This window comes from Bos indicus, chromosome 18 (genome assembly GCF_029378745.1).
Source record: "Bos indicus isolate NIAB-ARS_2022 breed Sahiwal x Tharparkar chromosome 18, NIAB-ARS_B.indTharparkar_mat_pri_1.0, whole genome shotgun sequence".
Lineage (NCBI taxonomy): Eukaryota > Metazoa > Chordata > Mammalia > Artiodactyla > Bovidae > Bos > Bos indicus.
In genome coordinates, this window is record NC_091777.1 from 57,209,172 (window position 1) to 57,236,120 (window position 26,949).

Genomic DNA, 26,949 nt, shown 5'->3' on the forward strand with positions numbered 1-26,949 from the left:
GAGTTTTCCATCTCCTCATTCAGCTGCCCACCCATGTTCCCTTTTCTCTCTCTCCTCCATGCTTCCATGACCAAAAAATTTTTTACTTTTTCCGTGTTTTTTTTTTTTTTTTTTAAAGTAATTACAGAGCAGGTAGTCGTTGACGCAAACCTCCCTTCAGTATCAAAAGAGTCTGTGGGGCAGGAGAGGGTTGGGGATAACGGTGGGGGGCGGGCTGACGCCGCCCCATCCCCGGCCCACTGAGGCCAGGGCCGGGAGTGGACTCCCCCAGGGCAGGGCCAGGGTGTCCGGAGGCTCTGACCGCGTGGCTGTCTCTTCAGTTTCCAGGGGGTTAGGGGTAGGATAGGGCAGGGCTGGGGGTGGGGGACAGGCGTCAAACTGCAAAAAATGAACCGTAAAAGGAGGGCTGTTGGGGGCGAGGAGAGGACGCCCTTCAAAAAAGCTCCTCTCTCCCCTGGAAGGCGGAGGGCCGGGAGCAGTTGGTCGGGAGAGCGAGGAGGAAAGGCGGAGGATTCCGGCCACTCCCCTCCTGCGTCCCCTCCCATCGCCAGGGAGTGGGGCGAGGCTCGGAACCGCTGGGGGGCTCCATTTTCGGGGCCCCACCGTGTCCTCGCTTGGAGAGCCGCCCTGGGGTCCGGACGCGGGGGGGCGCCTTGAGCTGCCTGCCCCAACCTCCCCTGTGCGGGGCTGGGGCTGTGGGGAGGGTCCCGGTCCGGCCCCAGCCCCTCCCCCCTAGGAGGGGCCCACCCCCGCAACCCCCGCAACCCCCCAACCCCGGCTTCAGATCTGCGTCTCTTGCACGTTCTCCTTGGAGCCGCTCTTGAAGAGCAGAGGTTCGTGGATGGAGTTGAGGCCGGGCGGGCCCTTGCCCCCGCAGCCCCCGCCGCTGGGGTTGCTGCTGTAGTGCGCCTTGAAGGCGGCCGCCACGTAGTGGTGGTGGTTGAGGTGGTCGCGCTCCAGCGCGGGCAGGGCCAGGTGGCTGTCCCCGCCCACGCCGCCCCCGCCCGCCACGGCGGCGGCGGCGGCCACGGACACGGCGGAGGCGGCGGGCAGCTCGTCCTCCACGTTGATGATCTCCACCGTGCGCGTGGGCCCGTGGTGCTTGTGCAGCTGGTGCTGCCTGCGCAGCTTGTAGAAGGCCACGAGCATCACGGCGGCCATGAACGTGATGGCCACGAAGCAGCCGATGATGATCTTGGTGGTCTTCATGACGTCATCCAGGTCCTTGAGGGCGTTCTCCGTCACGTCCGTGATGGGCACGGTGAACGCCTTCTCCGTGGGCCTCGAGGAGCGCGGGGCGGGCGCCGTGGTGGACGAGGAGGCCTGGCCTGCCCCCTCCCCGGGCCGGCCCCCGCCCCAGACGCCGTCTGTCGTGGGCCCCGGCGGCTCCTTCTCGGTCCCGCGCGGCTGCAGAGCCTCCTCTCCAGGCTGCGTCTCCAGGGTCTCCACCGTCACGGTGGTAAAGTAGGTGTAGCCGCCGCCTCCGCCTCCGGGGCCGCCCCCGGGGCCGCCCCCACCGCCGCCGCCCGCGCTGCCGGCACTTCCAGCCGCCACGGGGTCCACGGCCGAGACGTTGAGTGTGGCCGAGGCTGTGGTGTTGCCGGCCGAGTTCGTCACCATGCAGGTATACTGGCCCGTGTCCTGCACAGTGACGTTGGTGAAGTTGAGCGTGCCGTCGTGGAGGACGGAGATGCGCACGCGGTACGAGCCGTGGGTCATGAGGGTGCCGTTGGGCGTCAGCCAGTTGACGGAGGTCATGGACGTGCCCGTGCGGCACTTGAGCTCGGCGGCCATGCCCTCGGTGACGTTGAGGTCCGTGGGCGGCTCCACGATGACCGGCGCGTAGCAGGTGAAGTGCGACTGGTCCAGCTCACCGATGTAGCGCCCTTTGAGGCCGGCGGGCGCGTGGCAGCGCGCGCAGCACGTCGTGTTGCTGGGCACCGTCTCCTTGAGCCACCAGCTGAGCCACAGCACGTCGCAGTTGCAGTGCCAGGGGTTGTGGTTGAGGTGGACGCGCTCCAGGCGGTGCAGGGGCGTGAAGAGGTCGTGGGGCAGCGACATCAGGTTGTTGTGGGACAGGTTGAGCTCCTCCAGCGACTTGAGGTCGTCGAAGGCGTTGCGCTCGATGGTGGCCACCTGGGCGTGCATCAGCCACAGCTTGCGCAGGCTGGTCAGGCCCTGGAAGGAGCCCGGGCGGATGAGGTCCAGCCGGTTGCCAGACAGCTCCAGCTCCTCCAGGCGCACCAGGGCCGTCAGGTTGGGGATGTCCTTGAGGTTGCACATGCCCAGGTTGAGGTAGCGCAGGTTCACCAGGCCTTCGAAGGCCGCCTCCGAGATGTACTCCAGCCGCTTGAGCTCGCCCAGGTCGAGGCGGCGGAGCGAGGGCACGCGGTTGAAGGCGTACGACGGGATGCTCTCGATGGGGTTGTTCCGCAGCCAGAGCTCACGCAGCTTGGACAGGTACTCGAAGGCCTGCGTGGGCACCGTCGTCAGCCGGTTGTCGAACAGTTCCAGGGTGTTGAGGCTGGGCAGCCCGTTGAAGGCGCCCACCTCGATCTTGCGAACCAGGTTCTTGCTCAGCTGTAGGATCTCTAGGTGCCGAAGGTGCTTGAACGTGTCCGTCCGGATCACCTGAGGTGGGGGAGGGGAGACACCATCGGTGATACTGACACTAACCGGGTGGACCACAGAGGATTTTTTTTTTTTTTTAATTTTATTGAAGTATGGTTGGTTTGGGCTTCCTTGGTGGCTCAGACAGTAAAGAATCTGCCTGTAATGCTGGAGACCTGGGTTGGATCCCGGGGTTGGGAAGATCCCCTGGAGAAGGGCATGGCAACCCAGTCCAGTATTCTTGCCTGGAGAAGCCCATGGGCAGAGGAGCCTGGTGGGCTACATAGTCCAGGGGGTTGCTGAGAGTCAAACACCCTGAATGACTAACACTTTTCATGGTTGGTTTATTTCTGTTGTAAACCAAAGTGATTCAGTTATATATACATGAAAAATACATGTATATATTCATATATATGAAAATATATACACATATATATACAACACACATTCTTTTTCTATTCTTTTCCATGATGGTTTATCACAGGATATTGAATATAGTTCCCTGTGCTATACAGTAAAACATTGTTTATCCATTCTATATAATATATATAGATTCTATATATATATAGATTCTATATAGATTCTATATAATCGTTTGCATCTTCTAATCCCAAACTCCCAATGCATCACCTCCCCCTTGGCAACCAGGAGTCTGTTCTCTATGTCTGGATCAAAGAGCTCTGAGTGCTGGCGCGGGCGACGACTCCCCATGTCTCCATCTTTTCTGTAAGACCATGAGGTCACTGGGGAAAGTAGTTTGAGGCTTTCTTCTTATAAAGTGAAACAGAGAGTTAGTTACCTGGGACCCAGCCCCTCCAGTTCCCAAGTATTTCCCCATGAGAAAGGACAGCAGATGTCCATCCAAAAGCCTGTGATGGGTGCTCACAGCATCTGTGTTCATTACAGCCCAAGCTGGAAATGAACCAGGGCCCATCACCTGGTGATGGAGCCATGCTCTGTGTCTGCAGGATGGGACATGATGGCTCAGCAAGGAAAAATAACAAACTTTGGACACAACTTGGATGGATTTCATGGGCATCAGGTTGGGTGAAAGCAGCCAGACCCAAAGGAGCATGTGCCACAGAACCCTGTTCATTCCATGTGTGTGTGTAAGTTCCTGGGCAGGGCGAGGACAGTCTGCCAAGGGCCACGAGGGAACAGGATTCCTGGGCTGATAGAAATGTCCCTAGTTGGGGTGGGGGCTATAAAGGTGAATGCAACTGGCAAAAGTTCCCAAACTGTACCCATAACATAGTGAAGTCGCTCAGTCGTGTCCGACTCTCTGTGACCCCATGGACTGTAGCCTACCAGGCTCCTCTGTCCATGGAATTTTCCAGGCAAGAGTACTGAAGTGGGTTGCCATTTCCTTCTCCAGGGGATCTTCCCTACCCAGGGACTGAACCCAGGTCCCCAGCATTGCAGGCGGATTCTTTACCAGCTTAGCCACCAGGGAAGCCCACCCGTAACATGGGAGGCATTTTATCCCATATAAAGTATTTAATCAAAAAGATTAAATATAGGAAATTCCCTGGTGGTCCAGTGATTAGAACTCCAAGCTCTCACTGCCAAGGGCTCCAGTTTGGTCCCTGGTCAAGGAACTAAAATTTCACAAGCTTTGTGGCATGGCCTAAAAAATAAAGATTAAAAGAAGTTGGGGACTTCCCTAGTGGTCCAGTTGTTGACTCTGTGCTGCCAACGCAGGGGGCATGGGTTCAGTCTCTGGTTGGGGGACTAAGGTTCCACATGATGCATGGCATGGCCAAAAGATTAAAAAAAAAAAAAAGTTATGCCAGCAGCTAACATGCATCAGATACTTCTTGGGTGCCAGAAGCTATTCTAAATGCTTTACAGCCAACAACTCAGTTAATCCAACAAATCGCCCTGAAATCCATAGAACAACTATGAAATCCATAGAGCTCCAAAAGCCAGGTTTCTCAATAACTTTGGCACCAAACCCCATTTGGTGGCAAAACCTGATCAGAACTCATGTGAAGCTGTTTAAAGCTTTTATTGATCCCCTTCTTGTGACTAGTCAAACATTCCACTCTAGAAACATTCCAGATTTAAGAAGTATGAGATCGTTGGGGGTGCTGTAAACCTATATGCTGTATATGAATACCTTTCTAATATCAGATGGCCAAACACATTCAGCCTCAAGGGTGTCACAGGAGGGGTTATGAATGATCTCCATCTAAGTGGGAAGATGAGGGTGAAAGAGGAGAGTGGGAAAGCTGGCTTAAAACCCAACATGCAAAAAACTAAGATCATGGCATCCAGTCCCATCACTTCATGGCAAATTGATGGGGAAAAAGTGGTAACAGTGACAAATTTTCTTTTCTTGGGCTCCAAAATCACTGTGGACAGTGACTGCAGCCATGAAATTAAAGGATGCTTGTTCCTTGGAAGAAATCTGTGACTAACCTAGACAGCGTATTCAAAAGCAGAGACATCACTTTGCCCACAAAGGTTCATGTAGTCAAAGCCATGGATTTTTTCCAGTAGTCATGTGCAGATGTGAGAGTTGGACCCTAAAGAAGGCTGAGCGCTGAAGAATTGATGCTTTCGAACTGTGGCGCTGGAGAAGACTCTTGAGAGTCCTTTGGACTGCAAGATCAAACCAGTCAATCCTAAAGGAAATCAATCCTGAATATTCATTGGAAGGACTGATGCTGAAGCTAAAGCTCCAATACTTTGGCTACCTGACTCTTTGGAAAAGACCCCAATGCTGACAAAGATTGAAGGCAGGACAAGAAGGGGACGACAGAGGATGAGATGGTTGGGTGGCATCACCGACTCGATGGATGTGAGTTTGAGCAGGCTCCAGGAGCTGGTGATGGACAGGGAGGCCTGGTGTGCCACAGTGGGGTAGCAGAGTGTGGGAACGATTGAGCGACAAAACAAGGGCAAAGTGGGAGGAAGTGGAAGCACAGAGAGACGCAGCGACTGGCCCAGGGATGCACAGGAGGGGCTGGCAGATCTGGGATCTGACTGAGGTTGTCTGGCTCCAGAGTCCCAGCTCTTCACCCCTGCACTCGGCTGCCACCTGTTAGGGTGGAGGTTGATGGACCACAGAAGGGGCAGTGCAGGGCTGGGCTTGGGACGCACAATCTAATCTTACCAGATTCTCCTCATCAATCACCGTGCTGGTTACACCAAGGCATGGGAGACTGCGCAGCCATCAGACAGCTTTTCTGCAGCCTAGTTTTGCCATGGAGATGCTTGCATTTGAATACTAAGGGGATAATGGAGAACCCTAAATAGCAGACAGTGTGCTTATGTCTTCATAGAACTTAAAAAAAAGCAGCCAAGGGACCGGGTGTGTGCATATACACAGCAGGAAAAGGCTGCAAAGGACATGCCCTAGCCATTTCTTAGTGGTGAACTCCAGCAGCTGGGGATTATGGGCTTAAGTTATTTTTCTTAAGTTATGCTTTCTCTTTAATGAAGAAAAATTATTTTTAAGTAGAAAAACACTTTAAAAACTTAAAAAAAGAGACTCTAACCTGGGAGGCACCCCAGTATAAGGAACAATGTCATTCCTGGTGCAGTTATCATCATAAAACAAGAGCCACCATTCCTGCTGGCATGACCCAACAGAAACATGATGCCTGCTACATGTTTAATTGTCAGTTTCCTAGAGGCCACATTAAAAAAAAACCCACAAACCCAAGACAGATGAAATCAATTTTAATGATTGATTAGCTTGATAGTTCCAAGATAGAAGGGGGCAATGGAGGATGAGATGGTTGGATGGCATAACTGACTCAATGGACATGAGTTTGAGCAAGCTCCTGGAGATGGTGAAGGACAAGGAAGCCTGGCGTGCTGCAGTCCATGGGGTCGCAAAGAGTTGGACACGACTTAGCAACTGAAGTGGATTCCCTGGTAGCTCAGCTGGTAAGGAATCTGCTTGCAATGCAGGAGACCTGGGTTCGATCCCTGGGTTGGGAAGATCCCCTGGAGAAGGGAACGGCCACCCACTCCAGTATTGTGGCCTGGGGAATTCCATGGACTGTATAGTCCACAGGGTCTCAAAGAGTTGGACACGGCTGAGCAACTTTCGTACACTCACTGGTGACTGAACAGCAACGTTATGATTTCAACATGTAATCCAGGGGAGAACTTACACATGAGATGTTTTACAATCTTTTTTTAAAATTTATTTTTACTGAGCTGGGTCTTCATTGCTGCATGGGCTTTTTCTCTAGTTGCAGAAAGTGGGGGCTACTCTCTAGTTGCGATGCTCCAGCTTCTCATTGTGGTAGCGTCTCTTGGTGTTGAGCACAGGCTCTAGGTCACGGGCTCAATGGTTGTGGCCCATGGGCTTAGCTGTTCCGCCACATGTGGGATCTTCCGGGACCAGGGATCGAACTTGTGTCTCCGGCATTGGCAGGTGGGGTCTTTTACCACTGACCCACCAGGGAAGCCCCTATTTTACACTCTTTCCACACTAAGTCTTTGAGGTCTGATGTGTGTTTGACAGGTCACGCCCTTAGCAGCTGGTTCCTGCCTTTCCCCTCAATAATAGGATATCGTGAGCCTTCCCAACGTCATGAATATGCTTCTAAAACCTGACTTCTGTGCCCACCTAGAATCTCTTCCTGGGGCTACGCCTGCTTTCAGAGATAGAATTGACAAGGTCAGTTTTTTCTTTTCCTGCCTCGTCTGCTCCTGCCTCGTCTCATTTCCTGCAGTGAACAGGCTCACCTTTAGACCTGGACTCAGCTAGGGAGGGCTGGCCTGGGGACCCTGCAGCCCGCCAGGTCTGTGTCTGCAGTCGGGGCTGAGAAGAAGAGGGGCCCAAAAGCCTTGGCCTGGCAGCTCTCGGGGGCCCTGGAGCCCCAGCCCTGCTACTTGGGCCGCGGGAGCCTGGGTTTCCTTCCCTAAGCCGTCCCAGAAAGAGCCCAGTGTGTTCTCTCACCAGCCCATCCTGCGAGCTTCCAAACAGCAGCATGACAAAAAGCTTTCCCGATCAAACTGGCTGGCCCTTTGCTTTGCTCAACGACTCTGAGTTTCCCAAATATAAAAGCCACAGAACCCTTCTCACAGGCTGTCTTTCCTCATCGCCCCGGGAAACGCTGGCAAAGCCCCAAGCAGGCCTTTTAGTCGCTGTTTCCATTAATAGCAACAATAATAATAACAGTAATATGCAGTCATTACTAATCACTAGGCAGAGAATGAGGTGGACTCGTCAAAGGTCAGACTTGGGGGCTTAGACTGAGAAACTGAGAACACGGGTTGCTGGCCCAGGTGCCGGCAAGATCCCCTGGGAGGCCTTCCCTGGTGGTCCAGGGGCGAAGACTCCATGCTCCCAGTGCCGGGGGCCGGGTTCCACCCCTGCTCGGGGAACTAGATCCCTCACGCTGTAACTAAGAGTTCGTGTGCCGAAGCTAAGACCAGGTGCAGCCAACCAAACCAACCAATAAGTATATGAAAAGAATTTCTAGGAGCCGCCCCATCGCCCCCTCACCCTGTCTGAGTCACACAACGCCCTGTGGTCCTCCCTAGTTCCCAGCAAATCTGTCCACATGCCCCACCCTGTCCCCATTCCTTCCGGGGTCCCCATCCTCAGCAGGGCCCCTCTAGCCCGCCTTCCCAGTCAAAAGCAGGAATGTAGCTTTGCACCCCGCATTGCCCACAGCCTCCCATGTTAGGGCTGGTCAACCAGCAAGCCAGCCAGTTCTGTCCCTTTTGAATGTCTCTTGCCTCCTCTGTTCCCATGGCCCAGCTTATGTCTCAACCTTCCCAGCCTCCAATCTCTTCCCCTTGAGTCCATCTGCAGGGCCTTGCGACACCTGGACCTGACCCAGCCTCTGCCTTCCTCTAGAGCCCTCCATGGCTCCCCAGTGCCCTCCGGGAGATTCAGCCTGCCTTGGAAGCCTGGCTTGGCCCCCTCACCTGCAGCCATCACTCCAGCTGCATTTCAGCCAGTATCAACTTCTAAAACTATCTCACAGGCACTCCACCTTTGCATACACTCTTACCCTGCTCAGAATGCCCTTCCCTTTTCATCCACCTAGAAAACTCCTGCCCACCCTCTTGTGCTACAGTCCATGGGGTCACAAAGAGTCATACACGACTGAGTGACTGAACTGAACTGACCCTCTTGTTCTTCTTGTTCAGTCACTCAGTCGTGTCTGACTCTTTGCGACCCCAATGGACTGCAGCATGCCAGGCCTCCCTGTTCCTCACCATCTCCCCGAGTTCACCCAAGTTCATGTCCATTGAATTGGTGATGCCATCCAACCATCTCATCCTCTGTCGTCCCCTTCTCCACTTGCCCTCAATCTTTCCCAGCATCAGGGTCTCTTCCAATGAGTTGGCTCTTCCCATCAGGTAGCCAAAGGACTGGAGCTTCAGTTTCAGCATCAGTCCTTCCAATGATTGGTTTCCTTTAGGATGGACTGGTTTGATCTCCTTGCAGTCCAAGGGACTCTCCAATGTCTTCTCCAGCACCACAGTTCAAAAGCATCAATTCTTCCACATTCATCAGCCCTCTTTCTGGTCCACCCTCTTGAACCCAGCCCAAATGTCTCTCATTCATTCATCCATCCTTTGCCTATTTATTGAGCCAGGATAGGGCAATTCTGAAGGAGCAAATGGAGGAGGACCATTCTCCATGGAAGGGCACCTTCAACACTAGGCCTGCAGAGCTGGCTGGAGGACATGAGGTGCTCGGTGAGATTCGCTCAGTACAAGGCTTGGCACGCGCAGGCAGCATCTGAGCTGCAGTGATGAGTGCCAGGCTCTGGGCTGGGCACCCCCAACCACCAGCCCGGCTTGTCCTGCCCAGCCCGGTGGGGCCGATGCTGTTAGCGCAGCAAGGTCGAGTGACTCAGCAGGGCTGCTCACCAGGCCTGGGGGAAGCCCACAGCTGGTAGGTGTGCCCAGGTTTCCCTGGTTCTCTGCACAAAGCAACTGAAACCACATCATGTCCAAAAGGTGCGTCCGGCTCCGCCCAGGGCTGCGGCTGCTCCGGGTCCACGTGCTTTGTCCCCTTCGTGCTGGGAAGGGGGTGTGTGACGGGAGCTGCAGGGGCACTCCCCAGGCGGGGCTGGGGGGGGTCTCCCCGCCAGTCCCTTTAATGATGCACTCAAGGGCAACCCACTCCAGTACTCTTGGCTGGAAAATCCCATGGACTGAGGGGCCTGGTGGGCTGCAGTCCATGGAGTCGCTAAGAGTCGGGCACGACTGAGCGACTTCACTTTCACTTTTCACTTTCATGCATTGGAGAAGGAAATGGCAACCCACTCCAGTGTTCTTGCCTGGAGAATCCCAGGGACAGAGGAGCCTAGTGGGCTGCCGTCTATGGGGTGGCACAGAGTCGGACACGACTGAAGCGACTCAGCAGCAGCATCGGGAATAAGCAGGCTGCAGGCCGGGGGTGTGGCAGAGAAGGGAAGCCCGGGTTTACTGAGGAGGCACTGTAGGCTTGCTTTAAATAGTGAGTCCCTTTATTTGTAACGGGATTCCAGTCTTTTCTCCCTCCTCTTCTCTGCAGGGTGACTGGGGGCTGTGGGTGGGAGTCAGCGCTGGCTGGTTCGAATCTTGGCTTTGCTGCTGACCAGCGGTTCGTGCTATTGGAGAAGGAAATGGCAACCCACTCCAGTGTTCTTGCCTGGAGAATCCCAGGGACAGAGGAGCCTGTTGGGCTGCCGTTTATGGGGTCGCACAGAGTTGGACACGACTGACGCGACCTAGCAGCAGCAGCAGCGGTACGCGATTGCCCAGGTGTCCTAACGTCTCTGAGACCATTTTCCTTGCAGGTCCTGCAGCGTTGTGAGGCTCGGACAAGATAGGGAGTGCCCGGGACATGGCAAGCAGGCAGTAATACATATTTTTAAATTGTTGATGGGCTGATGATGACCGTTAACAACTGTCATACCTCCGGGCTTCCGGCTTCTTCCCTGTCCGTTTTCTCTACATCTGCTGCCAGAACTGTCTAAAGTGCAGTTCACATCCTGCCACATCCCTGCTCACAGCCCTCCCACGGCTCCCTGTGACCCTCAGCCTGGTATCAGAGGCTCTGGACCTGCCCCACTGGCCTTCCCCCTGCTCTGGCCACAGGGAGACATATGGGGTTCTATATGCTCACCATGCTTTGCCCGGCCTCTTTGCCTTCGCACAGGCTGTGCCCTCCACCTGGTATGCCTGCCACGGTTGCTCAGTCGCTTCAGTCATGTCCAACTCTTGGCGACCCCAAGGACTGCAGCCTGCCAGGCTCCTCTGTCCGTGGAATTCTCCAGGCAAGAATACTGCAGTGGGTTGCCGTGCCCTCTTCCAGGGCATCTTCCTCATCCAGGGATCGAACCTATCTATGTCTCTTATGTCTCCTGCACTGGCAGGCAGGTTCTTTACCATTAACGCCACCTGGGCTTCTAGTTCCCTGGGACATTCCAATCGCCTTCTGCCAGGAGTCTCTCTTTGGCTTGTGCTCACTGACTCATCACAGGCATTCTCTTAGCAGACCCTTATCATGCTGGTTCAGTGCATGTGTCTCCTTGTCTGGGCTGTGAGTCTTCATGAGTAAACTCCATCTGAATCATTTCTGCCTTCTCTGCACCCAGTTCAAGCCTTAGTCAAGGCTTAGAATGGACAAGGCTCATTTGGAGAGCATCCATGGTGTGAGTCAAAGCTATGGTTTTTCCAGTAGTCATGTATGGATGTGAGAGTTGGACCATAAAAAAGGCTGAGTGTCAAAGAATCGATGCCTTCAAACTGTGGTGCTGGAGAAGACTCATAAGAGTCCCTTGGGCAGCAAGGAGATCAAATCAGTCAATCCTAAAGGAAATCAACCCTGAATATTCATTGGAAGGACTGAAGCTAAAGCTGAAGCTGCAATACTTTGGCCACCTGATAGGAAGAGCCAACTCATTGGAAAAGGCCCTGATGCTGGGAAAGATTGAGTGCAGGAGAAGGGAACAACAGAGGATGAGATGGTTGGATGGCATCACCAATTCAATGGATATGAGTTTGAGCAAACTCCCAGAGATAGTGAAAGACAGGGAAGCCTGGCATGCTGCAGTCCATGGGGCACAGAGTCAGACACAGCTGAGCGACTGAACAACAACCTAAAGATCAAAGCCAGTCAACTCCTCTCCTCTTCCAGAGAATACAAGGCTGACCCCATCTCTGACTCTAACAAAGGACCATCCAAAGCAGGTTCCTAACAAGTCAAACGGAGAAACTAGTATTTGTTGAGTGGCTTAGAGGTAAAGTGTCTCCTGGAATGCGGGAGATCCAGGTTCGATCCCTGAGTCAGGAAGATCCCCTGGAGAAGGAAAATGGCAACCCACTCCAGTACTCTTGCCTGGAGAATCCCATGGAGGGAGGAGCCTAGTGGGATACAGTCCATGGGGTCGCAAAGAGTCGGACACAACTGAGCAACTTCACTTTCACTTTTGCATTTAGCAGACCCTGTGCTAAGCACTCAGGTTGTCATCTGCTTTGATCCTTGTGGAAATCTTGTCACATGAAGATGACCAACCACATGCCCTTGCCTTCTCTCTGCACATTTGGCGGTTTACAGCTAAGGACATGGAGGTTCATTGAGGTAAAGTCATTTGCCCTCAGTCTCACAGCTCCAGAGTAGCAGAACAAGGACTCAGTGTCTGCTTCTCCTGAATGGAAACACCGGGTCTCCGCCACGCCCACACCTAAACCGAGAGGGCTGGGCTTCTGTGGGTTCCAACGCAATTCGCTGAGCTGCAGAGCCCATCCATTGTTCACGTTACCCACATGCTGACTTGCTCATTTGGAAGATACTCTGAGTGCCTGCTATGTGTCAAGCACCGTGCAGGGCTCTGGGAATCCAGCAGGGAGAAGACACAGCCACAGCCGACTTCCCAGAGCCCGACCTTGAGAGGGGACCTGAGACACCCAACATACTAATTATGCAAATGATCATTTAAGTGGTGATGGTGTAAACAGATCTTGGGAGGTGCCCTGGCCGCAGGGGAGAGGCAGGCCTGCGGCCCCTTCACCCAGCACCATCTGAAACCCCTCCCCAAACCCTCTCTGATGCTAAGGGCCGGCTCACCCTTGTGTCCACTGACACACAGTGGGATGAACAAGGTGGGGACTGGCTTCTCAGAGCAGGCAAATCCCCCTGCTCTCTGAGTCTGACGTCTCTGGCTCAAGGGAACGCTGACATCCTGCCAAGCCCTCCTGCCCCCCGCCCCCCACCCCACAACCCGTGAGCCTGGCTCTGTGCTGTCACGGATGCAAACAGCGGTCAGGCCAGCCTGGGAACGTGGTCTCATCCCTGACCACCTCCCTCCCCGCTGGGGACTTTTCCCCCGGCTCCTTCCATCCTGTAACCTCGCCTATAAATTAGGGGACTTTCCACTTCAGTAGTGGTAGATAAATGCTATTAACGTTGGGGAGGAAAAAAAAAAAAACCACCGTATTCTTTTGGGATTTTTAAGAAAATAAACTGTCAAGAAATCCCTTATTAAAAATTTAACTGTGGTTGGAGAATCATGAGACGAATTGTTCATCTGAACACCATGAAGATAAATCGCTTTTATAGGTTTTGAATGTAATGAACCGCAAACAAAAATTTAGTAAGCTTCCCGGGTTTTTTTCTCGTTAATTATTTTAGGTTCACTTTTTTCCCCCCTTGGGCTGCGTTGGGTCTTAGTTGAGGCCCTCGGGCTCAGTAGCTGGGGCACTTGAGCCTAGTTGCCCCACGGCATGCGGGATCTTAGTTTCCCAACCAGGGATCGAACTTGCACCCCTCCGTGTCGGAAGCGCAGAGTCTTAACCACTGGACTGCCAGGGAAGTCCACATTCACAGGTTTTTTTTTTTTTTTTTTCAATTGTTTCTTTTTTCCTGTATCCACTGCTTTTATGACGACTTCTCTGAGGTCAGGGACTCATGCTTCCCATTTTCAGTGCGGATTTGTCTGACTGCGAGGATGTGGCCAGAGCTGGGCAAGCATGTGGGCTGCTGAGGGCTCTCATCTTGCTCACTGAGCTCCCCCAGGCCTAAGACTCGGCCTTCTGGGGCCCGAGTCCCCTCTGGAACATGGGGACACGGGCCCTGAGGACCGAGAACAGACACGTATCACAACAACACGGCCCAGCCCAGGGGCCACCCAGAACGCAGCATCCTCTCCATCACCGCTCCCTCACTGCCAACGACAAATCCAACCAGTGTGTCCCTGCTAGGAGGTTCCAGGCCGTACCAGGCACTGCTCTAACGGGGGCTCCGAGAGGCTCCAGGGGGGCAGAGGCTGTTCCCCAGGAACCATGATGGGAGAGGGCAGCTGAAACCAACCTCTCAACGTGCTCCCTGGGCTGGCCCTCCACGGCTACATGGGGCGGCAGGGGGTGCTCAGGCCAGGGCGGGAGAGGAGACAGCCTGACATCCACGTATCGGCTCCCCGGACAGCCACTGTGCTCAGACAGACCCCGCCCAGCCATCTTACAGGCCGACCCTGCAGCCTGGTGGATAAAGCTCTGGGGTCGATCAGGGACCTCCTGTAGAACACAGGGAGCCAAGCCTGGAGGGGAGGCGGGGGGCTTGGGGGAGAATGGACACGTGTATGTATGGCTGAGCCCTTTTGCTGTTCACCTCTAACTACCACAACACTGTTCATCAGCTGTGTGCGTGCATACTAAGGCACCAGGCGCTCTTCCCTCATCAGACCTGCTGAGGCACTGAGTCCAGGGCCCCCAAGACCGCACGGCACACAGAGGCGCTCAGTACGTGCTGGTCCAAAGGTTAGAGACATGGAATTTCTTGGCAGCTGTAAGATGGACCATTATCCCCATTTTGCTGACGACAAAACTGAGGCTCCAGTGGGTTCCACAATGTGTCAGAGGACTCGTGAGTCAAATCTCAACAGTCCCCCACCATCCTAAGTGCCAGGGTTGCCCAAGTGAGTGGCAGAGTGGAACAGCATTCCAGAGAAAGGGAACAGCGCATGTGAAGGTGCTGAGCTAGGAGGGAGCAGGAAGGGCCAGTGTCCTGCCCAGGATGCAGGAGGCTGGAGAGGGGAGAGATGGGTGGGGGCCGAGTCCTGAAGGATTCTGCCTCCATCAGGGTGGGTACCAGAGGGAACACCGGGGCATCCGATGTTCAAAGAAGTGGACCAGCTCGTTGGCACAGGACTTGCCCCGTGAGGCCCGAGGTGTGTGGCATCATTTCCTGGGCCTGCTCACCTACACACCTGAGTCTGAGAGAGCTTTGCCGCCCCTCCCACCCCAGCCTGAGGCAGGCAGCCCACTCTCAAGGGATAAATGGGGAAGGGGCTCCACCCACATATCCACCCACTCGGAAAAACTAAATTTAAAAGCAGGCAGAGTTCTCACTCTGCGTGTGTGCTCAGTGGCTTCAGCTGTGTCCGACTCTGTGCGACCCCATGGACCCCACCAAGCTCCCCCGTCCATGGGATTCTCTAGGCAAGAATACAGGAGTGGGTTACTATGCCCTCCTCCAAGGGATCTCTCAACCCAGGGAGTGAACCCATACCCCTCATGACTCCTGCACTGGCGGGCTGATTCTTTACCTGCTGAGCCAGCAAGGAAGCCTGTGAGAGCCTTAACCTGGAGACAATCCAAATGCCCGTTAACAGGACTTCCCTGGTGGTCCAGTGGTTAAGAGTCTGCACTGCCAATGCAGGGGGTGTGGGTTCGATCCCTGGTCTGGGAACTAAGATCCCACATGCTGCTTGGCGTGGCCAAATGCCCATCAACAGAAATGCAAAGTGGAACTGAAGTATCTGCAATGGATAGAACATGACCCAACAATACAGAAGGGAAAGGGGAGCAGCCATGGCCACAGGAAACCCCAGGGATGCATCTCAGCAGGTTGGTGGAGCAGAAGCAGCCAGACGTGCAGGAGGGTAGCTGCCCGGAGTGAGGACTCTGGGGGAGGATTCAGAGGTTTTTTATGTTCCGTTTCTTGTCCTGGTGGCATTGATGTGGCCCTTCTCTCTCTCTTTTTTAAAACGTTCACTTTTTGGCCTGCCACACAGCATGTGGGATCTTCATTCCCCGACCAGGGATCAAACCCTCACCCCATGCAGTGGAAGCAAGGAGCCTTTTTTTTTTTTCCCCACTTATCTATCTATTTCTGGCTGCACTGGGTCTTCATTACTACATGCGGGCTCTCTCTAGCTGCAGAGAGTGGTGGTTACTCTCCGATGCAGGTACTCGGGCTTCTCTTTTTGGGACCACGGGCTCTAGGGCACTCGGGCCTCGGTAGTTGTGGCTCCCGGGCTCCAGAGCTCAGGCCCAGTAGTTGGGGCACACAGGCTTAGTTGTCCGGAGGCACGTGGGATCTTCCCAGACCAGGGATCTAACCCGTGTCCCCTGCGTTGGCAGGCAGATTCTTAGCTACTGGACCACCAGGGAAGTCCCAGCCCTTCCCTTTCTGATGATCGTTTTGAGCTGGACATTCACGTCCATGTTCTTCTTGTGTGGGTGTTACATGTCAAAATGAAAATAAGTCAGGAAGAGTCTTCCTGACTTCCAAGGCTTCCAGAGTCCTGTCTTGACAGATGCAGAAACTAAGTGTCAGAGAGGGCGACGGGAAGACCCAGGGTGCTGGGGGGCGACAGGGTGACCCAGGTTCGGGCGGTGATCCAGGGTTCTGGGGGCAACGGGAAGACCCAGGGTTCTGGGGGGCGACGGGAAGACCCAGGGTTCTGGGGGGTGATGGGAACACCCAGGGTTCTGGGGGGCGATGGGATGACCCAGGGTTCTGGGGGGCGACGGGATGACCCAGGGTTCTGGGGGGGTGACGGGATGACCCAGGGTTCTGGGGGGGTGACGGGATGACCCAGGGTTCTGGGGGGCGACGGGATGACCCAGGGTTCTGGGGGGCGCTTCCAAGGGAAGGAAGGAGGAAACGAGAGTCAGGATGGAAGCTGGGGAGGTTGAGTTAGGCATGCAGTCCTGGGAGCCTGGGCATGGCCCCTGAGGCTGGCTGTCCCTTCCTGCCTCGGTGACCCAGGTTGGGGAGTCCCACCAGCCTGCCCTTGCTGACCTCCAGAGAGGGTCCTTCTGCACCCACTCTGCTCACCATTCCCTTCCTTCAAGAGCTCTGGCTGGGAAAAGTCCATCCAGTCAAAAACCCCCTGTGTTTCCTGATGCTGGTAAGGACTTGACTGCCCAGAAAATTGCAAACTGGTGCGTAACTGCAAAGCCATTTCTGGTGCTCGCCTCGGTCACGTGCCACGGTGGGTTCTTCTCTGCAACAGACTGACTTTCTTGAAACCAAAGCCTGGCTGGCAGGGCCTCACTTTTCTGGGCTGACTCCTGGGACCCAGGACAAGCTGTCGGGGTCACCACAATTTGGGTGACCTTGGACGAGCAGGGGCACAAGCCGCCCGCGCCCCTGCTCCCGCACCCATCAGATGGGCGCAATCCCACTGTTACAGGAACAAACAAGTTGGGGCAAATCTTCCACAAACTCTAGTTCTTTCTCCCTTCTCCAGGGAAAGGTGAGAAAATCCCAGTGTAGACTTTTTCCTTCGGCTTGTGCAACATTTTCTACTCATTTTTGTTTTTAACAGCTGTATATATTTTGGGCTCTGCTGGGTCTTGGTTGCTGCCTGGATTCTTCTCTAGTTGCTGGCAGCGGGGGCTACATTCCAGGTGTGGTGCTTGGGCTTCTCCTTGCGGTGACTTCTCTTGTTGCGGAGCACGGGCTCTAGGCAGAAGGGCTCAGTAGTTGCAGCTCCCGGGATCTAGAGCACAGGCTCAGTAGTTGTGGCGCACCGGCTTAGTTGCTTCAAGGCGTGTGGGATCTTCCCGGACCAGGGATCGAACCCGAGTCTCCTGCATGGGCAGGCGGATTCTTAACCACTGAACCACCAGGAAAGCCCTGTACTTGTTATTTTTTAAGTTCATTTTTTTCCCGGATACAAAAAGTATTAAATGCCCTCACTGTAGAAAATTTAGAGAATGAAGAAGACATCAAGAAGAAATTAAAGGGATTCCCTGGCAATCCAGTGGTTAAGACTCAGTGCTTTTACAGTTGTGAGCCCGGGGCCGCTCCCTGTTTGGGGAGCTGAGATCTCACAAGCTGCAGCATGGCCAAAAAAAAAAAAAAAACAGGCACTGTTAATACATCTGGGTGGTCCCTGGATTTTGTTTTAATTTTAAATTAAATTTTAAAGACACGCTGGACATACTACTTGCATTCTTTGAAAAGTTCAATATGATCTTCTGAGCATTTCCCAGTGTCCTTCAGTAGTCTTCGAAACTCCATTTTAAACTTTTATTAATTTATGTGGCTCTGTTGGGTCTTCAGTTCAGTTCAGTCGCTCAGTCGTGTCCGACTCTTTGCGACCCCATGGGTAGCAGCACGCTGGGCCTCCCTGTCCATCACCAGCTCCAGGAGCTCACTGTTGGGTCTTAGTTGCGCATGAAGGATCTTCTGATACGGCACATGGACTATGCAGTTGTGTGAAGGCTCTGGAGTGTGCAGGCTTTAGTAGTGGCAACGCTTGCGTTTAGTTGCTCCACTGCATATGCGATCTTAGTTCCCCGAACAGGGATCGAACCCACGTCCTCTGCCTTGCAAGGCGGATTCTTTACTGCTGGGCCACCAGGGAAGCCCCTGAAACTCCATTTTAAATCGGTGCGTGGATATTCCGTCGTTAGGATGCTCAGTGATTCACTGAACTGATGTCTGATCACTGGGAGCCCAGGCTGCTTCTGTGTTTTGGCTGTTGGGCCACCCAGCCTTCAGCACAACTCTGAGTGTCTCCTTAGGATGGAAGCGTATTTCCCAGGCAAGTGACTCCAAACACGTTGCCCAGAGGACCTCATGGTGGGCCCCCAGAGGGACCAGGGCAGCCCCCAGAAGCCTGAGCGGGTCAGCGTACTTTGTGAGGTCAAGTGCATCATGTCCTCTGAATCCCCCTGGCGTGCATTCCGAAGACATGATCCCGCCACAGCCCCCAAGGGGCTCCTGAGGGAGGGCTTGTGGTGGGGACAGCTTGAAGCTTCCTGGGGGCTGGGGGGAATGGTTGGGGGGGCCACCAAGGAAATTCTGCAGCAGTTAAAGCAACCGAGTATACACACAGAGACACACACACACACACAGAGCGACGTGGAAGGCTCTTAACCACCCAGGCCTGGTGAAAACAGTGAGACAAAGGAAGCCGTCTATAACGCAGCTTCATTTACATAAATTAACAACGCATGCACACAAAGCAACAATAAGCATTTTGCAAGAACGTACACAAGCAGAAAGATCCAGAGTAAACACACGCGGATGGTCGGCTCTGGTGGGGGTGGGGAGGGGAGCAGAGAGGGGATGAGGAGAGGAGGTCGAGGCTGTGACTGAGGGAGTGGTTCCAGGGAGGACCCCCGCCCCGCCGGCTGGGGCTGGGAAGGGGTGAGCTGGCTGAGCTCCACTCAGAGGCATGGCTTCTACCTGGAAGAGGATCCGGGGGAGCAGAGGTATCCCTGAGCCGGCCAGGGTGGGCATGCGCCCGGCCTGAGTGGCATCGGGGCTGAGGGAAGGCGAGTCCCTAGGGCTTTGCCAAAAAGCATCTCCGAGGGCCTGGCTACATGGGCACTGCGCTCCCGGTGTGGTTCTCGCCCTCGCTGGACCGCAGGCTGGGGCAAGTGGGAACGGGTAACTGGACCTGAGGGCTGCGCCCAGTTCTCAGGGCAGGGGGCTGCAGGACTGACTTGCTACAGCTCACAGAGGGTCCCCTGGGGCTGGCCTTCTATCTTCAGACAAACACCTGCTGAGCACCTAGTGTGTGCCAGGCTCTGATCTGGGTGCTGGGGAAGCAGAAGGGAGCCGGGGAAGTCCCTGCCCTCAGGGAGGTGACCATCTGGCTGGGAGCCCAGATGACAAGCAGGTGACCACGGACAAGCGGGGGTGGGGGGTGGCTCTTGAATCTCCCAACCCCGGCCACCTCTAGGGGGCCAGGCCTCGGGTGTGTGCATGTGTGTTTGGGGAGGTCACAGCCTCCGACCTGACCATCCCACTTCTAGGGATTTATCCCCAAGGCAGAATCCAGAATGGTACAAAGAGCAAGCACTGAGGATGTTCACTGCAGTGTTGCTTACATCAGTTAAAACATTGGAAGTAAGAAGGGACGAGTTAATCAACCCGGTGCCCACGAATGGGAATCCAATATGGTGGTTAAAATACAAGTAATAGACAGAGGAGCCAGGAGGGCTACAGTCCACGGGGTCGCAGAATCGGACGTGACTGCACAAACGTACAGTAGACAAGTATCAGAATCAGGGAGAAAGATGTTCATAGTTAGACTCCTAGGTGCCCAAAGTCAGTTGCAAACCAGTATGAAATGGGGTGATTCCATTTTTCCTTTTAAAAAATAACAGCAAAATCTCTCTTTAGAGACCTGAACCTGTCCTACGCACGGAGGGGCACGTGCTGAGCCTCTGAATGAAAAGACACCACGTGTTAATGGCAGTTACCTGTGGTTGTCGGATGACACTTGACTTTTGTCCCTGTGTTCTTACTTAGATATCTTTCCTAGTTTTCCTAAATTAATTTGTGTTTCTTCTAGAATAAATAATTTAAAACCACATTTACATAGACACAGAAAAGACCCAGGAAGGCTTTAAAATAAAATGTAAACAGTAGTTATTTATATCTAGGTGGTGGGACTAAGGGTGAGTTATTTCAGTTTTTAAAATCTGAATAATTAAAAAGTTATTTGGTAATTAAGGTGATCTCACTTCTCCTGCTATCTCCCTGTGTCCACCGAGGGTGTACAATTCCACCAAACATTTCAAATCGTCTGCTTTTGTGGACTGGACATTCCCTGACCTCAGGGAACATGTGGTTTGGGGTCAGGGGTTAGTGCTCTTCAGAGCAGGGGGTACAAGAACCTCCAGGGGTGAGACATGAAAGTGTTAGGATTTCAAGACATGCCTGCCATTCTTGGGGACTTCCCTAGTGGTCCAGTGGTTAAGACTCCAAGCTTCCACTGCAGGGGGTGTGGGTTCGATCCCTGGTCAGGGAACTAAGATCCCACATGACATATGGCTCAGCCAAAAAAAAAAAAAAAAAAAAACAGACATGCCTTCCATCCTTTAATGGGCTTCTCAGGTGGCTGTGTGGTAAAGAATCCACCTGCCAATGCAGGAGGTGAGGGTTCGAGCCCTGGGTTGGGAAGATCCCCCTGGAGAAGGAAATGGCAACCCACACCAGTATTCTTGCATGGAGAATCCCATGCACAGAGGAGCCTGGTGGGCTGCAGTCCATGCTAGGGTCACAAAAGAGTTGGATGTGACTGAGCACACATGAACACCATCCTTTAACGGTAGCCATTTTTGTGTAAGCTTTATAATATATGCAATCCATGGATGCTGTAGACCTTTGCATGACTTTTGTAATAAATTCATATATGTATAATCTGACAGGGGTGTGAGTTACATGGTTTGGTGGCCAGGGCCTGGGAGAGGGGGTGACAGACACGTGAGCAGGCAAGTCCAACCAAGGGATCCACTCAAACCTACAAAGTCATCCTCTCCCCCGCTTTTCCCAGATCCACTTGGCTGAAAAATTCTGTGGTCTCCACCTTCCAAACAGACCCAGCATCTGTCCGCTTCTCTCTACTACCACCACAACCAGTCCAGGAGTGTGCTGGGCCACCAACCTGTCTCTCCTGAGCTCTGCACCAGCCTCGGAACAGGCCTGCCTGCCATCACTCTTGCCTCTGGGGTCCCCACACCTTGGCCAGAGAGAAACCCAAGTCAGGGCCCATACGTCCTCTGCTCAGAGCCTCCCCTGGCTCCTGTCTCCGGCAGAGAAGAGCCAAGCGCTCACCATGACCACGCGACCCCTTTGTCCGCTCTCTGTCCTCACCCCCCGCCCTCTTCTTGTGGCTCACTCCGCTCTGGCCACGCCAGTCTCCTGGCTGTTTTTCCTACACACCAGGTAGGCTCCACCCCAGGGCCTTTGCACCTGCTGCTCCCTGCCCAGAACGCCCCCGCAAGGCTCCCACCATCACCTCCTCCAAACATGTGCTCAAGGAATTCCCTGCCGGTTCAGCAGTTAGGACACCACGCTTCCACTGGAGGGGGCTCAGGTTCCATCCCTGGTCAGAGAACTAAGATCCCACAAGCCCTACAGCTCAGCCAAACAAAACAACTGAAAACAAACATTTGCTCAAATGTCACCTTCTCCATGAGGCCGCCCTGACCCCTGTGCCTATAAAGCTGCAGCCACCACCCCCTCACCCCCATCCAGCCTCCTTACCCACAGCCCTTAACATCTTTAACACAAAGCACATTTCCTCCTGGGCTTCCTAGGTGGTACTAGTGGTAAAGAACCGCCTGCCAATGCAGAAGATGTAAGAGATGTGGGTTTGATTCCTGGGTTGAGAAGATCCCCTGGAGGAGGACTTGGCAACCCACTCCAGTATTTGTGCCTGGAGAATCCCATGGACAGAGGAGCCTGGCAGGCTGCAGTCCATGGCGTCGCAAAGAATCGGACATGCCTGAAGCTACTTCGCACGCACACACATTTCCTTTTAGACAGAGGCCTGGAATGCGGGTGCTAGGAGGGAGCATCTGGCTGTCGGTTTTGCTCACTGATGTGTCCCAAGTACCTACACTACAGCCTCCCTCGTGGAAGACGACCAGGTGATAGTCAATGATGGAAGCGTTAAGGGGGAAGGCCAGGGATGTTGAGGGGCTGTGGATCCAGAGGGAAGGCTCGCCTGGGGGACCTCAGGGCCCAAAGAGAGGCATGTTCAGGCGAGGGGATGGTCTGAGCAGCCTCTCAGGGCTGGGAGAGTGACCGGTTGTTGCAGAAGAGCCTGGACTCTTTCCAGAGACCAGGGGGTTTTGGAGCATTTTAGGCAGAGGGCTCCAAGACTGTGGCCACCTGATGCGGAGAGCCGACTCACTAGAAAAGACCCTGATGCTGGGAAAGACTTGAAGGTGGAAGGAGAAGGGGATGACAGAAGATGAGATGGTTGGATGGCATCACCGCCTCCATGGACATGAGTTTGAGCATGCTCCGGGAGCTGGTGATGGCCAGGGAGGCCTGGCGTGCTGAAGTCCACAGGGTTGCAGAGAGTCAGATACGACTCGGCAACTGAACAGCAGGCAGAGGGCACTGCCAGGCCTGCGTGGAGGCTGCTGGGAGGATGGGCGGGGTGTGCGGAGTTAGCAGCTGGCAAGGCTGGGGCATGGTGCTGCTCGGTGGCTGTCCTAGGTCAGTGCCCTGTGCGGGGTGGGGGTAGGGGCACCTGGGTGGGGACATGCCCTCAGCAGCTGCTGGAGGGGTGGAATTTTTCATCGAGCTCCCCATGGCAATCTGCTCCCACCACGGGGAGGCCTCTGTGGCGTGTACTCCGTGGCTCCATCACAGACAGGATCCCTGACGTGCTCACCTCCCCACTTCAGGCTCCCAGTTCCCAGCTCCCCCAGCCTGCCATCAGTCGACTGTGCCTTCCTTCCCTCCTGGAGTGGAAGCCGCCCAGGGAGAGGAAAGGGCCTGGCAGCATCGGTGCGCCATCACAGGGGTGCCGGAGGACAGGGCAAGGGGGCAAGGGGAACAAGGGCGAGAATGGAGGACCCACTTAAGGGAGAGCTGGACAGAGCGGCTGAGACTGAAGCTAGACTCCAAGATCAGGAGCGGGAAAGGGAACCTCTTGGGGGAGGCGGCTGGGGAGGCGGCCTGGAGCCTGGGGGGTCACAGTCCTGCAGGAGCAGGGCTGGGCGATGGGGGGGTAGGACATAGTCCTGTGGGAGCAGGGCTGGGTGACGGCCAACTCTGGCATCGGGGTTTCTATCCCCACAGCCACCCAGGAAGCGACAGCCTGGCCTTTGGCATTTCTCTTGACACTGACCACCCCGCCGCAGCACCAAGAGTTCCGCTCTCTGGCCCCACACATGGGGCCCCAGTCCTCACATGGTCAGATGGGGGTGGTCCCTGACCCCCTCCCCTTCCTGGGGTCAGGCCAGGAGGTGCAGTGGGGAGAAGATGTTTAGCTCAGACCCCTCTTCTCTCATGGCTCTACAGGCTGGGATAGAAGAGGCCTGCATGGGGACAGAGGATTGACCAAAGGCCTTTGAAAGAGAGAGTCTCTGACTTCCCGGGTGGTCCAGGGGGCGTGGGTTTGATCCCTGGTTGGGGAAGGTCCTGCCTGCCCTGCCGCAGGGCAAAGCCAAAAACAAACCAACCAAGCCCAGTGGTTCTCAGGGCTTCCCTGGTGGTCCAGGGGTTAAGACTTTGCCTTCCAACACAGGAGGTACAGTTTGTTCCATGGGTGAGGAGATCCCACATGCCTCATGGCCAAAAAAAAAAAAAAACACCCACACAATCCCTCCCCCGCGGTGGTTCTCAACCAAAGGGGATTCCCTCCGTCCCCCAGGGATGTCTGACATCTGGAGACATGGTTGGGACGGGGCGGGGAGGGTGGGATGCTACCGGCTTCTGGTGCTCAGGGATGCCACTCCACATTCTACAGCCCACAGGATGCCCCGCTCCAAGCAACGATGACTCCCCCAACCAAGGATGATCCCCCACAACCAAGGATGATCCCCCACAACCAAGGATGACTCCCCCAACCAAGGATGACTCCCCAACCAAGGATGACTTCCCCCAACCAAGGATGACTTCCCCCAACCAAGAATGACTTCCCCCAACCAAGAATGACTTCCTCCAACCAAGGATGACTCCCCTAACCAAGGATGATCCAGCCCCAGAGTCAACAGAGCAGAGAAGGAGATACCCTGCTTCAAAACAGCGCAGCTCTGCCCCCAAAGCGTCCTGGGTGGCCTGTCTTAACCACAATAATAATCGGATGGCACCTGCCCCATTCCAGCACGAGCCAGCACCTGGCAACGCTTGGCTCTCGTAAAGACTCCCTGGGCCCGGGAGCCCTGAACCATAAGCGAATGAGTGCTACCCGTGCCAGAGCAAGTCTACACCCTTGACAAGTATGAAGTCCAGCAGCCCTCGCACCCGCCCTGCGGGCAGAGCTCTTATCATCCCCATTTCCCAGATGGAAAAACTGAGGCCCAGCATCATGTGACCAGTGCCCCAGGCGGCGGGCACAGCAGTGCAGATGGCATGGGGGGCCTCAGCAAAGGGTCACCCCCAGCACGACCTGTGGCTCCCGTGCTGTGGGAGGCAGGCAGGCGGTTCTGCCGCAGCCCAGACACATGGAGGAGCCTCATGCTGAGAAAACCTAAGACACAGCCTCGGCTCAAGGGACGAGGATGCACATGGCGTCCGAGAAGTGCCCAAGGGACGGAAGGATGGGCTCGAAGAGCTGGTGGCTCAGGGAGGAGGGACCAGCCGCCCGGCCACCATGCACGCCCCTGCCCCAGGGTCCCCACGATGGCAGCAGCCTGGCTCACCTGGATGCCGTTCTCCTGCAGGTTCAGGTACCGCGTGTTGACAGGGATGCTGGCCGGAACTTCGGCCAGCTCTCTCCTGGTGCAGATCACCCGACTGGCCTGGTTGCTGCAGGAGCAGGCCGCGGGGCAGGAGGTGGCCGGCGGGGCGCCCCCTCCGGCAGCGGATGTCACGGCCATGCCGCCCCCGCCGGCCCCCAGGGGCGGGGAGAAGAGCCAGAGGAACAGCAGGGCCCCATGGGGCCAGGACATCCTACCGGGCGGCAGTGGGGGGCACAGGGAGCCGCGGGCGCGCGCCATCCTCAATGTTCATGCTCCGCCTGGGCGCCGGGGGGCTGTGGTATGGGGGAAGAAAAGAAGAGGCTCAGTGAGGGAAGGGACTGCCCGCTCCAGAAGCCCAGCTCCTCCCCTGAGTCCAGACAGCTTTCTGCTGCCACTGCCACACAAGGCTCAGGACCCAAGGGGGCGAGGCCACCCCAGGTCCCAGGTGATGAGGGCCCAACAGGCCGAGGGAGGCAGACAGCAGGGGCTGGCCCTCAGCTCACCATCTCCGTGCTGGGAAGACTTTATGCCCATTTCCCAGAACAGAAAACTGAGTCTAGGGGGAGAGGATGTGCCGACAGGTGGAGACAGCAGCCCAGGTTAAAAACTTGGCTCCTTGTGTGATTTCACAAAGGGATATCAATAGGTGGAGATGGAGTGACAGACAGATGAGACACAAGTGACAGGCAAAAGGTGATGAGCCAAGCTGAGAAAGTCAGAGTTGGGATCTGGCGCCCGACTCGGCATCCACCAGAGTCCCCTCGCCACCTGCATGCGCCTCTGGATGCCCCCTCACCCCACTTCTCCTTCCAGGGAGTGCTTGCAGAGGCCAGGTTTCCCAGGGACCCGGACACCTCACCCACCATCACACACGGGGCTCCTGTCTCCCTTGCCCCTCCTGGCAGCAGCTGGAAAGATTGAAGTTAGACTCAAAGGGGGACCTTGAAGGAGAAGGTGAGGTGCCAGGCAAGGCAAGGGCAGAAGGGCCAGGTGTGGGCAGGTGAGGCTGGGAGGAAGCCCGCGGGGAGGCAGGGGACTGGTGGCGATGACAGGGGAGGAGGTGGCCCAGGGTGGCAGGCGCTGGAGGCCACGATGGCGGCTGGTGGGTCTGTGCCAGTGGCTGCCGCAGGATGAGGCTGAGCCGCTGCTGGGGTAGGGGCTGGGTGACTGGGGACTCCCACCCGGAGCTCTGGGAGGGGAGGGGGCGGCGTGGGGTCAGGTCCTCTCACCCCCATCTCCATAGGAGGAGAGACGGGCTAGAGGGAGATGGGCTAGTCATGATGGTCGCAGTGAAAACGACAATAACTTGGGAATTGTGAGTCAGCCCCTTCTTCCGCCAGACTGCACACGCTTGTTTAAGCTACCCCGGAGCCTCGGGAGGAAGCTGTGAGGATACCCAATTGACGGATGAGGCCACTGAGGAGCCTGGGGCTGGCTGGGTAGTGGCAGAAGGGGACTGTGGTCTAGGGTTTATCCCTGGGGCGCCCGGCCCTCCCTTCCAAGCAGCCTCTCCATCCCAAGCGCACACACACACACGCGCGCGCCCACCCCCGCGAGCTCTGCTTCAACACGGCTGACCCGAGAGTTTCCCACGCTGGGGAGTCCGGGGGGACCGGGGATGGGGGGCGGGTGCGGTCTGCACAAACGCGCGCACCCTCAGCGGTGACGGGGCGCGCCCTCGCGCTCCCAGACCCGCGGACCAGGGGCGGCTCACCCCCGCACTCCGTGCGCACGCACGCGCACACGCTCCAGCCCCCCGCGGTTTCCAACATCATTGTAACTCGGATCAAAAAAAAAAAAAAAAAAAAATGCATGTGCGTGTGTCCGTGTGCCTGCGCGCGTGTGTGAGGGGAAGAGCAACAGCTAGACAAGAGAGACAGAGCGGAGAGATACAGACACAGACACATAGAGATGGGGCTGGGTGGAGTGGGGTGGGGGGAGGGCTGGTCCTGGGTCTACACCCCAGACTCATCTTTC

General features: G+C 55.5%; 1 protein-coding gene across 2 annotated transcripts in view; it reads right to left on the reverse strand.

The window, feature by feature from the left end:
- Nucleotides 1-762: 762 nt before the first annotated feature.
- LRRC4B (leucine rich repeat containing 4B) overlaps nt 763-26,949 on the reverse strand; it is a 42,561-nt gene continuing 16,374 nt past the window's right edge. For both annotated transcript variants that reach the window (XM_070772186.1, XM_070772185.1), the window contains exons 2-3: nt 24,934-25,265; nt 763-2,631 (exon numbers count right to left, since the gene is read on the reverse strand). In XM_070772186.1, coding sequence (XP_070628287.1) covers nt 781-2,631; nt 24,934-25,230 — 2,148 coding nt within the window. In that variant the 5' untranslated portion in view covers nt 25,231-25,265 and the 3' untranslated portion in view covers nt 763-780. The remainder of the gene's footprint in view (nt 2,632-24,933; nt 25,266-26,949) is intronic.